This window comes from Chiroxiphia lanceolata, chromosome 12, assembly GCF_009829145.1.
Source record: "Chiroxiphia lanceolata isolate bChiLan1 chromosome 12, bChiLan1.pri, whole genome shotgun sequence".
Taxonomy (NCBI): Eukaryota; Metazoa; Chordata; class Aves; order Passeriformes; family Pipridae; genus Chiroxiphia; species Chiroxiphia lanceolata.
Window position 1 is genome coordinate 18,141,230 of NC_045648.1, and position 15,103 is coordinate 18,156,332.

General features: G+C 45.8%; 1 protein-coding gene across 3 annotated transcripts in view; it reads right to left on the minus strand.

The window, feature by feature from the left end:
• The window catches only part of PSTPIP1 (proline-serine-threonine phosphatase interacting protein 1), a 52,110-nt gene that overhangs the window by 19,334 nt on the left and 17,673 nt on the right, over positions 1 to 15,103 (minus strand). For all 3 annotated transcript variants that reach the window (XM_032700673.1, XM_032700672.1, XM_032700671.1), the window contains 3 exons: positions 13,405 to 13,505; positions 9,987 to 10,061; positions 632 to 666 (listed from right to left, as the gene is read on the minus strand). In XM_032700673.1, the coding sequence (XP_032556564.1) occupies positions 632 to 666; positions 9,987 to 10,061; positions 13,405 to 13,505 (211 nt within the window). The remainder of the gene's footprint in view (positions 1 to 631; positions 667 to 9,986; positions 10,062 to 13,404; positions 13,506 to 15,103) is intronic.

Genomic DNA, 15,103 nt, shown 5'->3' on the forward strand with positions numbered 1-15,103 from the left:
ACTGTCACTGCTCCAGGAGCTGTTTGCCAGTGGTGCCCAGTCATTAGACGAGGCTGCACACTGAGAATTCCCAAGGGTCAGCAAAGATGGATTGAATTTCACAGCACCTGGCTGATGCTGTTTGAAATGGCTGGGAAATTCTCTTCATTTGTCAGCTTTGGTGCCTCTGAAATGGAATCCCACATTTTCCAGAAACGCTGGGCTCCCTATCCAGGCTCTACAAACACCTCAGTTCACCAGCTGCTTCTCAAGAGGGTGTTTGGGGCTAAACAGGTGCCAGTGGCCAGGTCCAGTGTCCCACTGGCTACAGTGGTGCTGCATTTTGTGTTTTGAGTCTTGGGCACATTTAGAAAGGTGCTGGTTTGGTGTCACTAGTTTGTGGAAGAGGGAATAGAGCTCATATTTGTGACTTGATCCAGATGTAACTTACTCGAGGAACAAGCCATTTTCTTTGCCACCAGAGAGCGGGTTGGGTGCCCAGCCTTGGAGAATGCAAAGTGAGCATCCTTTCCCTCCACACTAGACTGGGATAGAAAAGCTGGGAATAGAGGGGGGGAAGAGGATGAAGGAGGGAATGAACACATTGTGTGCCCGTGTTTCCCAGGTCAGAAGGGAAGCTGTAAATACTTACGTTGCTTGAGCATCTCGAATGCTGCCTTCAGTGTGCTGTGGGGCAGAAACAAGGCACTTTGTTAGTATTGGCTTCTAGGGGTGGATTGTGAATCTAGGGGGAAAACCTTCCCTCAGAATCTCAGAGATCCACAAAGAGATAAAAACCCTTAATAGTCTCTTAATAAAAGTCGACCACACCAATGAGCACAATCGCATCAATCTGTTACCGTCAGGAAATGCAGCAAAATGCTCCATGAAGCAAGGAGTGGCACTGCTCCTTCTGTGCGCTCTCTTTGAATCCCACCGTGTTTGTGACCGCGGATGTTAACAGCCATTCCCCTCTGGCCCCTTGGCAGTAGATACGAGTCAGCCGGAGGACATGCAGTGGGCCGAGGGGAATTGGGGTTTGGAGCGGTGGTGCGAAGGGTAGAACCCGGTCCCCGCTCGGCGGGGGATGCAGCCCCGGCCGGTTCCTCCCCGGCTCCGGCTGCAGCATCCCCGGACAGCGCTGTCCGAGCACCCCCGTGTGGCTCCTCCGCTCGCTCTCCTCCCGAACACAGGCGGGGCCGAGCCCTCCGAGGCTCTGAAACCCCCATTGTCCCGGGCGTTTCGACACCCCGAAAGCACGGCGCGAATAAATGATCCACGGGGAGGAGCGGGAAGCTCTTCCCGATGGGCTCCCATCGCTGGGTGCTGGGGTGGCAGAAGGGCACGAGAAAGGAACCACAGGCTGCCTAGTGTTCTGTCTTTTGGCACCAGAGATACCAGCATAGATGTGACGGGAGAGCAAAAGGTCTGTAAAAGGCATTTTCAACTTAATAAATTCCTCGGGCTCTGAATTTGCAGGCCCGCAGAGCATTTGCAGACACACAGGCCAGGGCTGTGGTGTGGTTTGGAGGTTTATCGGGTTTAGAAATCATCTCTTCAAGCCCCAGAGTGTCTCGTTCCCTGAAGGGAGCAGTTCTGGGCTCTCCACGGAGCTCTGCTCTGCCCCAGGCAGAGCCCAGGGGGAAAGCTGGGTAGTGAAGAGCCTGAGGTCTCCCTGGCTGGAGCCTTCACCAGGAGAGTCCAGGGGAGGATCCGTATCCCTTCCCAGCCACGTGTGACCACAGATGGGGAGGGAAATCTGCGTCTCTTGGGCCATTTTGGGAGCCTTAAGAGACACAGGAAAGATCCTAATTGCCCTGTGTTAATTTAGGCTGGACATCTGTTTCCTAATCAAAGCTTGCTCTCCCAGCACTGAGACTGCCTTGCCAGGCATAAGAAAAATGCACGGGCAAGGGCAAAGGCTGGGCCTGTCCTCAGCACCAACTGCCTTGAAATCCACTTCCAGATCTAAGTAGAAATATAAGGAAAAGACTTTCAGCTAGAAAAGAAGAGCTGTTTGATTTTTTTTCAGATTTCAATTAGATTGGTTGTGGTCAATCTCCTGAGATAAGTCAGGAAGAACATGCTAGATCGAGTATTTTTAACTATTTTCCTAACAATACTTAAACATTTGAAGGTTTATTTTGCAAAAAAAATTATTCTGGTGTGAAATTTGGATGGAAACTAAATTGTTACACCAGAAAGGAAACAAAGTGTATTCTTTCCAGCTAATTAAAAGCTTGACATTTAAAGCCAAGTTGAATATCAGCAGCAGAGATAACTTTTTCTCACCTAAACGCTCTAATGGATTATTTTGAAAAATTAAATATATACAAGGAATAAAATTTGCTTTTTTGGTGTGTAATTTACAATAGGAGGTGGGGAATGTGCAGACAACTTCATGCCTGAAATGTGTAAATACTGGAATTTAAAAAATAGAGAACACTTGCAAACTGCACACACTGTTTGCACTCTGTGTTGATCTATTGTTCCCAGAGATCTTTTTCCTTTGCTGTTGGTGATTCGAGTTATGCAAAAACTGGCAAAATTGCTATCGTGGATACTGAAAAATGACACTTTCTCAGTATATATCAAGGAGAAAAGCAATTTGCTGCTCTTTTGGTTTCCAGGCACCTGAGCTACCAGAGCAGCTCATGATGATAAGCCATCCACGGAGCTGTTCTCCTTTGAGCTGGCTCTCTGTGAGGCTGAGGGGGTCTCTGGTATAATAATGCTGCTGGCAAAGAGAGACTAATTTGCCCCTTGCATGGTCTCTAATGGCCTTTTCAGAAATCCCTGGCCTTTTCTTCCTTGTATGAAGGATTTGTCCAGCCAATTCCCCAGCTGCTGACTGGAGCAAGGCCACAGGCCATCAGTGGGTTGGAACAGACTTAAGCCATTTCCTTCCTTATTTTTATAATAATTTTCTAAAATCAGTGAACTGGACCCCACATCCTTATGGGGCTTAAGGGGGTAGAAAATATGTCATGGTGCCAAGTTATGCATGTGGGAGAGGACAAATAAATCAGATTTTGACCTGTGGATCCATCAGGGCTCCCTTTATGACCCCTGGGCTGCAGCAGCAGTGCCATAGATTAGCTGCTCATTGCAGCGGGATGCTCTGATTATATCAGTGAAATATTTCAGTGCTTCACAGGGCTTAGTGGAAGCAACTCCTGTAGCTGATGTACAAGTGGGTTTTAATTCTGTCTGTGCTGGTTTGGATGTACCTATTAACAGCACCTATTACCTATTGCCTTGGATGGGTTTGGCTCTCTAGTGGGATTGATACAGGCTTTACCCTGAGGCATCCAAAGTGAGAATGTTTCACTCTCATGGACACTCTGAAGTGTTTTACCCTCAGTATATGATGCTGCTTAACATTCTGGCAGTAACTGGATTTTTTGTTTGTTTGTTCTGCGGCTAAATTAGAAAACCTGCAGTTGAAAACAATTCAAGCAAAACTGAAAATTTGCCATTTGTCTTTTTTTTTATTTATTTATTTTTATTATTGCTCGCTTCTGAAAATTCTGTGTAAATTCTGGAAGACTGTTAAACCACTCCAGCTAAACACAGAGCTCCAACCTTCCCTTTGGGCACCCTTAGATGGAGGCTCCTGCAGATGTCTCCTTGAAAATAAGGTTGGACAACAAATTTACTGTGCATGTCTGTTAAACGACTTCCCGTTGTACATTTAAAAACTGGATTTGTCAAAATGAATTTCGGGTGAGAACAGGATTGCCTGAACTTGGAATAACAGGGAACAGACAGAGCCTGTGCACCAGCCACTGCAGCAACTTCGGGTAGTTTTTGCCATCTAGTGGCTGCAATAATCTTATCGGGTTGGTTTGGGGTTTTTTTGCGTTCTCCCTCTTTGTTTTGGACCTTGTTTTTGCTGAAGAGCTGGGCTCTCGCTGGAGAACAGGCTGTGCTGGGCAGCCCTGTGTGACACGAGCACCACCGGGAAATGCCCTGTAGGGAGGGCTCTGGTTCCCTTTGCTCCTCAGCCATCCCGAGCTGAGTTTCACGGCCCCAGGGATGCAGCTGGCAGAGCCCCGTCAGTGGCAGTGCTGAGGTGACAGCTGCACTCACCATGTACACTGTCACACCACGCTTTTATGGTTTTGTTTAATTTTTTTCAACTTTGAGCTTGATAGTTTGGGCCTTTTTTCCCAATACTTTGCCTTTAGAGACTGGGCTAACTGAGTAATTCAGGGTCCTTTTATATCTTGTACACAGAAGGTAACACAGGCTCCTCTAACCGTAAAACCACATCTTTCTTAATTTTCTTTGTTTTCTACCTTTGCTTGGTGAATAGAAGTGCGAAATAACCCCACCTTCCTTTCTGGTAGGTTTCTATTTTCACATCAGCGTGATCTACAATGTTCTGCTCTTATTGTAATTTTTAAAAATATCCTTTCTGAATTTGAGACAAGTCTCTCCCAGATGAACTCTCCAGAGCACTTCCCAGCAGTCCTGTTCACCCTCTGCCTCTGGGAACTCAGATCCCAGTTACACAGTTGTGAAACCACCCCAGTGACAGTCCCCTCTGGGGCCACAATTGACATCTGCCTTTCCTCCTGCCACACAGGGTAGTCCCAGTGGGGTTTTACCAAGAATTCTTTCTGTGCAGCCCAGTCGTGGTGTGGTGAAACAAGTCCGGAATCGTCCGGTCTCAGACAATTTGCACCTGGGACTGTGACTGCATTGCAAAAGAGAAGTGAAGAGGGAGGGCTGCAAACGGGATGACAGCTCCATGTGCCTTCTCCTACCCGTTAATCTGTGCCCACAGACAACAAATTGTGACTCCAGAATGAACCGTGCCATTCAAATCAAAGGCTAAAACAATCAAAACAACTTTTGTACCTTTAAAATAAAACTAAATTTCCTCATGTCTCTTCAGAGAGAGAGTAGCACTGCTCAAAAATGCCTGTCCTGATCACCAGAGAGCTTATTTAGATTGACTTGCATGGGAACTGAGCAGAGGCTTAGGTCCATTTTGCAGAGTCCAGAAAGTTCAAAGAACGAGTGTATAAATTCTGTGTGGGTTCAGAACATTTGAGTGAGGAATAATCAACCATGGAAGGATGTGACCTTCCAAACTGACTTTTAGCTGCAGTTCAAAAATGCCTGCTTTGTGTGGATTAATACAGAGGATTCTGTATATTAAGTGACAGATGCACTATTTTTATACACAGGAAGCAGCAATTGGCATTTGGTTACAGATGCCCTCACCTCACACTCACTGCAATGTTCTATTTCAGGGATTGCAGGGAAAGGCACAGCAGACATAGGCTTGAAGGAACTACCCTTTCTCGAGGTCTGAAGGAGATGGTGGTGGAAAAGAGGGACAGAAAATGTAGGGAATCATATACATGAGAAGAGACAAGCAGAGCAAATGACAAAAATAGATGTTGTCAGACTAGGCAGAATATAACCAGCTACTTTGTGTTTACATCAGTGATTTTACCCAAGAACAGAGTTCCCAGAGGCTCTGGTTGGGCTGCAAACAGGGCTCTGTAGCATATTCTGTTTTCATGTTGCTCTGCTGAAGAGTTGCCCAAAGCCACTGCATGGAAATTCCCAGTCACCTTGCAGCCAGAAAGGTGCTTCCTCTTAAAGGCACAAGCTCTGCTGAGAATCATCTTCATGGTGTGTGAGGCACCACCACAGTGTACACTACCAGCAAACACTTGGAAACTCGATCTCAGTTTGTAACTCAGCTGAAAATGCCCAATTTCTGTACATCCTCTCCCATGTGTGCACCTCAGAATATGGAGAGTGCACAACCATACTGCTGTTTCAACTTCAAAACATGTAGTTCCCTCTCTGCCCCCTGGATATGGGTATAAGCTGTCATTTGCCAAGAAAACACAGCTGTAGGTTTGTAATAATCCTTCTCACGATTTCTCTTATGATTAGAGACTGTGAAATGGTGATGCAGATTTAATTTTTTTAATTTAAAAAGTGGGATAACAGGAGCAAATTGCTTTGCCTTAAGACTCAGTGGATGCTAAAAGGTTTCGGGGTTTCAAACAAGAAAAAGAAGAAAACTCCACTGGGGGCTGCTCTGTACAAAGCTGCTGCTGCTGTGGCAGCCCCTGCACTGCCAATTGCTGAGGTTAGGAGATGATTTAGAAGACATATTTTCATATCCTTGCCCTGTTCCTTTACTCTTCCCTCGGGATCTGGTGCTGGGGACGGAATATTAAGCTGAAGGGATTAGTGTGAGCCTGTGTGACCTGTCTTGCAGTCTTGCACTTAGAATCAAGTGTGTGGGCCTTCTGTGCATTAGAATGAACTTGCCAAGGAACTGCTGAGTTAGGGCTGTGCCATGGCTTGGGAAGAGGATCTCTACCTCCCCTGGAGCCAGGAGGTTGTACCAGCTGCAGTGCTTGAGGCGAGGGCAAGCAGCCAGAACGCCTCAATCTGCCTGAATCGGGCTGGACAATTGAATGCTGGTGTCCTTTGGCTGTTAGACAGCACTCAGAGGGAACTTTTATTTCTTGAGCTGGAAGCTGGAGTGTTTGTTTGCTACGTCCATGGTAACCAGCACCAGCTTCTTTTAGAAAGCCCTTCTTGGCTTTATTTAAAAATAAGAAATCGGATAAAAAGTGGCTACAGGATGTCTCCCTCACTGCAGCGTGTCTGCCTCGCTGGTGTGAGAGCTGTTAGAAACCTTCTGACACCTGTGGGCTCCCCATGGCCACTTGTGACACTGCTGTGAAAGGCACAGTGAGGGCCTCCCTGAACTCAGTCTCACCTCCAGGGGCAGAGCTACAACCCTGTTCCCTGCTGGCTCTCGGGTCCAAGTGATCCTCACGTTTCTGGTGCACAGCTGGAGACACAACGTGAGCCACTTTTCCCGGGTCACGGTGTTGTATCCCTGCTGATACAGTGGAGTGTCCTGGGCTGCAGCTGTCCCTGCCAGGCACGAGCAGTGCTGCGCCCTGAGGGGTCAGCTCTCCATCAGAGGAGCTGCAATGGTGAGGGAACAGCCCTGGACAGCACACGGGATGGGATCCTGATGACTGCTGTCACCTACAGCTTCCTCAAAGCAATGGAAAGTGGTCCCAGAGTTGTTGTTACATTCCAGTGACCCTTCCCTAATATCTTCCTTTTGAGTCAGCAGCTTATTTCTTCATCTGTGTCTTTCAGTAAATAAAACAGGGCAGTTGACTCTATTTATACTTTAAGCTGAGTTCAGCAATTCGCTCCGAGGCAAAATTTTGGGGGAGAAGGGACGAGCCTGAATAAATATTGAAATTGTTCTTTAATTTGATTCAAAACCTACAAGTTTTTAAGATATGGAGGAGGCTTGAGGGAGAACTGTTTTCTGCAGCAATAGCCGCTACCTCGTGCAGCATTCCATGGAATTCCCTGGGCTTCTCCCTGTATTTACTCATCATGCTTGTTCTCTGTGCCGTGTTGTGCCTGCCTTGACTGTGCTGAAGTGTCAACCTGGGCATTACAGTTGTTCCTGTTGAGGTCTTCTGGGTATTTTCTCGTACTGGAAGGGTTTGGGTGGTTGTTGTGCATGGATTTTTTATGTTCCCTTTATCGACTTTTCGAAAGAGTATCAGGTGCCTTCCTGATATCGAGAACTGCTGGAGTGTGAAGTAATTTCTCAGGAGAAGTGACAGAAAACCTTAGTATCTGAGATGTTTAAAAGATGGCTGAATTTAAGACCAGAGGATAATAATTTTGCATTAGAAAGAAAGTGACTGAGTGTTCTAAAATTAGTAATTCCTGCTTCTGTGCCATACATAGCATGGCACAGGAAGGTCTGTAAAACATTCTGCAAAAAAACCTGGAAGCTGCTTTTGTTTCTGGTGGTTGTCAATTGGAAGTTTTAGGTACAAATACATTAGACTTTATTTGAGAAATACTGCTACTTAAAGCTGCTTTAAAAGATGTGAACAGTCCTGTTCAGCCTGTCAAGTACTTGTATTACTATTAGGACTCAGTGTGCTAGATGATAATAGGAAGTCCTATAAAGAGGAAGCACTTGGAAAAATGCACTGGGACAGTTGTAGCACAGTCCTTTCAAGCTTTTCTTATTATAGGTAGTGCATAGATTCCCTCCCTCAAGTGTCCCTGAAGGACTGACCTTGGGAGCACAACTGCTGCCAGTAATCAGTGTCATATAAACAAACACAAACTTCACATCGTGTCAACAGCATTAAACCCAAACATTTCATTTTCTTGAGTTGTTCCAGCCCTGAACAGACTTTAGTTTTCTCTGATTTTAAGTCTTTGCTCTGGACAAATGCCCTTCATTGTCCATGTGTGTAATTCCTTATACAACCAGAGGATGCTGGATGAGAGAAAGCCAAGTATCCTCTCTGCTTCAGGACAGCTTAAGTGAGACACTTGCTCTGACAAAACATCAGTGCAGAGCTGGTCACTCCCCAGAGCAGGCTGGGTTATGGAAACACAGTAAATCAGCTCTGCACCATGCTTGGTTGGTATATTCAGCCTTCCCCCTATGCCAAGCTATAAAATTGCTAGATCAAAGTGGAGCTGGGCCCAAGGCCAAATGTCCTCCAACTTGAGGGGAACTTGGATCCATAGCCCAACTCCGGGACTTGGCTCTGCCTCTAAATCAAGCTTTCATAATCTCTTAGGAAAAGTCAGATCAATGAATTATCCACTAAGTCACTGAAGAGCAGCCAACCCTGGCTGTTGCTGAACACGTTTGCTCTGCCTGCCCTGCACTGCCAGTAAAGTGTTTAAGTGGAGCCTTCCTTTAATCCTGGAATGCTGATCTTTGGTTTGGGAAGAAGCCATCCATCCTTAATCTGATGTTTTAATTCTGGAATATTTCTTCTCCTCCCTCTTTCTCTTTGGTTAAGTCAGTGAATTGAGACACCAGGAAGGCAGAAGCTGTGTCCCAGGAACCTGGTTATCCCTGAGCACTGCTCGGGGGCAAGGCAGAGATGGACCCCTGGGAGGGGGAGAGCTTTGCACGTCCTCTGGAGAGGGCCTTAGTGCCCAGCTTCCCTGTCAGCCTGGATGGACCACCACCAAACCCACAGTCAGTGCCACGGGTGATTCCCTGGCACTTCCCTGCCGTGGCCATGCACAGCTTTGAGGTCAAGTTTTCCCATAAAATATGAACAGGAAACCAGGCTTGCACTGAGAGTGATGAATGGACATGGGAAGGAGGCTGCAATTACGGAATGAGATATGGGAGGGATGAGGGCAGCAGGCCCCAGGGATCAATAGAGCTGGTTTGTGTTTAGATTGAGGTCTTCTCTTTCAGGCTTGTCTTCTGTGACCTCACATCTTCATCCTCTGCCACCTTATTACTGTATTATTACTTGTTACAATAATGGCAAAATGTCTCATTATTGCTGCTGCCACCAATAATAGCAGCAGTTTATCAGCAGTGTTTATTAAGTTAAATTCCATGCCAACATATATCTTCCCCTCCCAACACAATTTATATGTGATTTAAGATCGTAGTGGAGGAGACAGAGAAAAATATATGTCATCTTAGTGCATTTCAGTAGCTCCATTGATTTATTTCATATTAAGTCCCTTCTAAGAGATTTAAATTTTGCATTCCTAAGATAAGTATTTTTTCCTGCTTCAGAAACTGATTTTGGGGTCCTTGCACTTGGCATCTGTTCTGTCACAGTCTCTCAGGGTCCACCAGCTTCCCAGAATTGCCAAGCCACCATCCTAAACATTTCACAACCTTTTCCTTTCCCTTTCCCTTTTTTCCCCATCACTTAGTTTGCTTTTGGAAGCAAATATTAAACATTAAGAATCTTGAAATGAAAAAAATCTCAGGAAATGACCTACTGGAAGTTCCCAAATAGAGATTTTGTGAATCCTTTTGTGAAGGACAATGGTGTTCCCCCACTTTTCCTGTACATTGGGAAGTGCTGTGTAACACACTGAAGTGAGCAGCTTGTGATCCCATTCATAGGCAAAACACAGGAGTCTGATATTTCTTCCAAAATCATTTTGTTTGCATGAATAATGAAAGAGTTCCTTACTTGATTTCTGTTTGTCCCCCTGCTTTTCGGGCGATTTGGATCAGCTCTTTCCCATATCTTTCTTCTGCTTGTGCTCTGTTAAAAGAAAAACTTGCTCAATTCCTCTTAGTGGTACCAGGATCACATTTACACAAATCTTGTAACTGTATCTGAGGTACAAAGCCACGAGGAACACAATTTATTTTATTTCTCCAATCCTAGTGCTGTCAGTTAACCTCTTAAATATTCAGGGTAAGCTATTTCCAGAAGAAATGAGGGGAAAATGAAGCCCAGTGTCATGGCTTTGATTACTGTGGAGTGCTCCATACAACTCTGCCCCCCAAATGTGGATTCAGTTAGAACAAGAGGTGCACAGAGCTGAGGTGAAGATGCTCAGAACACAGGACCTCCTTTGCAAAAGGAACCTAAAACTGATGGCTGACCCGACCCATTAAAATACCGGCTAGGAGAGGAGAAAAGAGTAGGTTCCACAGGGTCCATTTAGGAGAGGTTTAGGAGAATACATGGGAGCCAGGAGTAGCAGGAACATATATAGAAACCTGAGGTGCTGCTTGAAGAGCTGCAGTGGAGGTGGAGGGGAAGGAGCCTTGGGTGAGGCTGGGGCAGTTCAGTGGAAGGGACAGTACGATGTGGTGCCTCACCTAAGGGGGAACTGTAACTGGTGACTCAGGACAGTGGTTCTGTTTCTATGGTTAATAAAGAAATACAAATATTTTCTTTTCTCTTTTCCCCTCCCCCAGCTCTGGAGGACATTTCTATTTTCTGTTCAAAAGAAGTATTTGTACTAAATATGTTACTTCCTTCCTCCTGGGTGCAAGACCAGGGCGGAACCAAGTTTTCAGTCTTTGAGTAACTGCTAAAAATTATTGAATGGTCAGTAATTAATAATGAACAGATAGCCTGGTGCTAGCATTTGGGGCAGGGATGATTTTCCCCCAGTCCAAGGAGATCAGTTAGGCTGGTGGACCAGCAGTGCTGGTCATACAGCAACCTACAGTCACCACAGCCCGGAGTGGAGGGTGTTCCTGGCCTCTGTCCTTGGCTCCCATGTGTCTAACATTGCATGTGCTCTCAGTTAGTTGCTCTTCTCCCACACTAGGAATTGCTGTGTTTTAGTGGGGTGTTCCTCCATCACTGCTTTGGGATTCCTTCTAGAGGAACAGGGTGCAAACTGCAGTGCCAGGCCACACCAGTTCATTGTAGTGTTAGATGAATGAAATGTCATCAAAATGGAAATATACTCCAGAGACACATAACAATGCAGAATAGATTAATTTTCTTCTGACCTTAGTAATGAGAAACACTTTTATGTCAGAGACTTTGCTTAATGCCAGTGCCTATACAGGAATGAGAATGACTCCAGTGCTGCAGTCCCAGTTTGTTTGCTCAGTAAACAATATATGATGGGAAAAAAGCATGGCCAGCTCTTAGGCCAGTCCCAGCTCCTGTAAAACCCTTGGGTCAAAAATTCCTGGAACCCCAGGCACAGGACTGGACTATCCCAGAGTCAGAGGAATTTGGCAGGAGGCTGACACCCTCTCTTCACATCTTGGTGCTGCCTTTCCCACTTTTCAGCACACTTACACACAGCTTCTGGGTTTCCTTGCAGCCATCCAGAGCTGGAATGTATTTTGTGTTTTAAATCCAGGCTTTTGTTCTGGAATACAGCTGCCTTCTCACTCCCACACCACCTAGTCCTTTCTCCAGGCCAGGCAGGGGGATCTGTGGGTGGAAAACTGCCCCCATGTTAGTGTGGCCAGGGCAGCTGGTTTCAGGACTCGGGGCAGCTGCTGCAGGAGTCCTTGTTGAAATTCTAGCATGAAGCCCATGGTACGGGCAGACTCTAGGAACAGAGATTCATCCCATCCTTTGATCTTCTCCCAGGTCATTCCCATGAATGACGTGAGGACAGGCTGAAACAAATATCCAGCAGAAATAAACTGGAAATCATACCTTTCTCCTTAACTCAGTGCCCACTTCTCCTTTCCCTCCTCCCTCAACATGCACATACACACACACACACACACACTCACTGGAATGTTTTGGGGGTGTAAAAAATCTCATGGAAACATCGAGGGTTGGACTTGATGATCTCAGAGGTCCCTTCCAATCCAGCTGATTCTGTGATTTGCAAAATGACTGTACATGTATTTTTTATTTCTTTGTGGAAAGTCCACCACAAACCAGGAAAAACCTTATCCTGCAAATTGCAGAAGCCTCTGTAATGTTTTGGAAAGAAACACGGGCGTGTGCAGCATCCAATGCAGAGTTCCACTGCCTGAAGCCTGCAATGTAGTTCTGATCCCTGAAAGTTATGAGGCACAGAGGAGCTATTTTAAACATTTGCAGCTAAGCTGCCATCAGGCAGATGTGACTTCAGGACTGTGATGTGCACCAGTATAAAAGGTTTCCACTGGTGGTCAAGAAAAGCAATTCAAATAGCTTCAGGTTTCGAAGGGAGACTCTTCACAAGCTGTGAAACACTCACCTTTCAGTCTTAGAGCTTGTAAAGTGCCAGGGCTTGAAAAACAGCCTTCAGAAAAAAACCCTGAACCAAAAAAAACTACATGGGGACAGCACAGAGAGAAAAAGCAGGCTGTGACTGAGGAAGGCAGAGCAATATTCCTAAGGAGACAGTGCTGAGATGAGCTGCTGTGTATATAATCCATACTGTGTGGCCTTTCCTACATGTCATGCCTGAGCATGTGTGTGCCTCATGCTACATGTTGAAACTGTTTTGAAGCCACCAAATTTCAGATTTATTTTCCTAAGTCAGAAGTACAGAAATGAGTGGCAAAGGAGCCCGAGCAGCAGTGTAATATATTTTCTCACCCACAAAATTGTCAGCTGTCCATAGCTGCTGCTGAGCAGCACCACAAGAAGCAGGTGAGGAGGGACACAAACTACAGCATTGTTACTCAAAGCCTGGTAAGGTTGGCAAATGGTGTGGGCTGGCTTGGGTGTCTGGGGAAGGCTTTAGGCAGCATTTTGTGTAGCTCTCTGTATTTGAAAAATGGCTCATTTTTGGTAGTGGCAGGAAACTGAAACAGTGCTTGTGGCAATAGCACGTTCAAAGAGAAACAGAAATGTGCAAGTCATTTTTTCCTGTAAAAGGGGAAACTTAGAAATGCCACATGTGGATGTTTGTGCTGCCGTGGGATCGGGAGCGACAATGACCGGGGTCTTAACGGAGCTCTGGGTTTCTGGCTCCTTCAACCTCCTCTTCCCTTCTCAAATCTGAGATTTCTATTTGCTATGTACCTTCACAAAGCACATCACAAGGCTGGGGTTTCAGTCAGGCTTTTCTATGCAAACTCGTATCACTACCTAATCAGAACCAGGCTACCATTCCTTTCCAGATGCCAAAGAGGAAAGAAAAAGGAGCCTGTTCACACTTTTTTCACTCTGTTTTTCATACCTCTGCTTGAGCAAATCCTCCACATCTTTGCACATCTTCTTCCCCTCCAGCAGGCGCTGTACGAGCACCTCGTAGCCAGTGTGGAAGGTGAATTCCTTGCACTGAGGACAGAAAGGAAAAGAATTGAGCTGATTTGGGCACAACAGTTTGCAGGTTTAACAGATACCAACTCTGTCATATGGAGCAAATTTCTGGAAAATCCAAATGGACCTTTAGATTAGCCCAGGGCTAAGGGCACAGGTAGGGGTGGGGTTTCTCCAAAGTGAAAATCTGTAAAAGTTTTTATCAAATCAACTTTATTTTTTAACACTGAAAAAGATTTGTGAAGCGGGTCACAAGCCTTGCTGTGTGGAAAGTGGCACTAGCTGTCTTTTTGGGGAAGTCATGTTTAGCCTTGGGTGTGGGACCCCTGCAGAGCAGAGATGTATTGTAGCTGTTAAGAACAACAGCTCCTCTTACCACATGTTTTCTGAAAAGAATAGTCAGAGACAACTCAGTACAAGTATCGATCCTGGGGTGGTGACTGTGCCACCCAGCCAGTGGAGTGTGTTCAGATGAGGATTTGTAACACAGGGAGAAAGGATTTCTCCTGTACTCCTGGTCCTCCCACTGCCTCACAAGAGGACTGGGACAAGCCATTTTTCCTTAGAGTGCCTCAGTTAAGCAGTCCAGAGTGATAATGTTATTGAAAATGCAGTGGTGAATGTTGCCTGAGCTTTATGTTACAGCATTATGGCAAAATCACAGGCTGTGTAACCATAAAGGGAATGAGTGTGTTCCTTCCCTCAAGCACTTTATCTACAATACAAATGCTTATATATGAACTGAATGCAGTTTATGCATCCATCCACTGTCCCCTAAGTAGTTACCATTTAACAAATGGGTTACTTTATTGCTTTCCACCATGACTGTGAAGAAGGCAGCTGTTTAAGTTTTGGGACTTGGAAAAGATCCTCTGGCAAGCAACTGTTGGGCACTTGAGCTTTGCTTCCCTATTACTGGGACTGGAGAGGACAGGGGAACACTGAGGATGGATGGTGCTGGTTGGTGGCAGCCTTGGGGCTGCTCACCTGGGCCCTGGGGCTTCTGTGGAGATTTGCAGACCTGGGAGTGGGGTTTTTTTGCTTCTTCAAGAGCCAGGGTAAATTTCTGCAGATAATCTCTGTAAACCTACAGGTTGTAGTAACATTTCCAGTGCTACAGTTTCTTGACAGCAGAAATTCCTTCTTCCCTAATGGACATTCTTATCAGGAGCAGAGGGGAGAAAGGAAAGACAGTTGGATAATGGTCCAGAGGAGACAGACAAATGGCTCTACCAGAGCCAGGAGAGATAATGATGTAGATAAAAGCATATGGAGAGGGTGCAATGGACCCACTGTTATCATTGTTGCAACCACAGGACAATGATAGGATCACCCCTTAAGAAACAGGATCTCAAACCCAAAACATTAGTTTTCCTAATGTTTCCAAGGGCAAGTTACACACATACGTCCCAGGGAGGGATCCTGCTGTGGAATAAATGAGAAGCAGCAAGCTTTGCCATTCACAGAGGAACGCAGGAGAGGTTCTTGATAATATCCTGGCAATGGACTCATCACTTCCCCCCCCCTTCTCTTTTTTTTGAGAACATTCCAATGGCAGAAGGCATCACTGCTTTAAAAAAAAAAAAAATTCTCATAAATGGCTCCCTCTGCCTGGC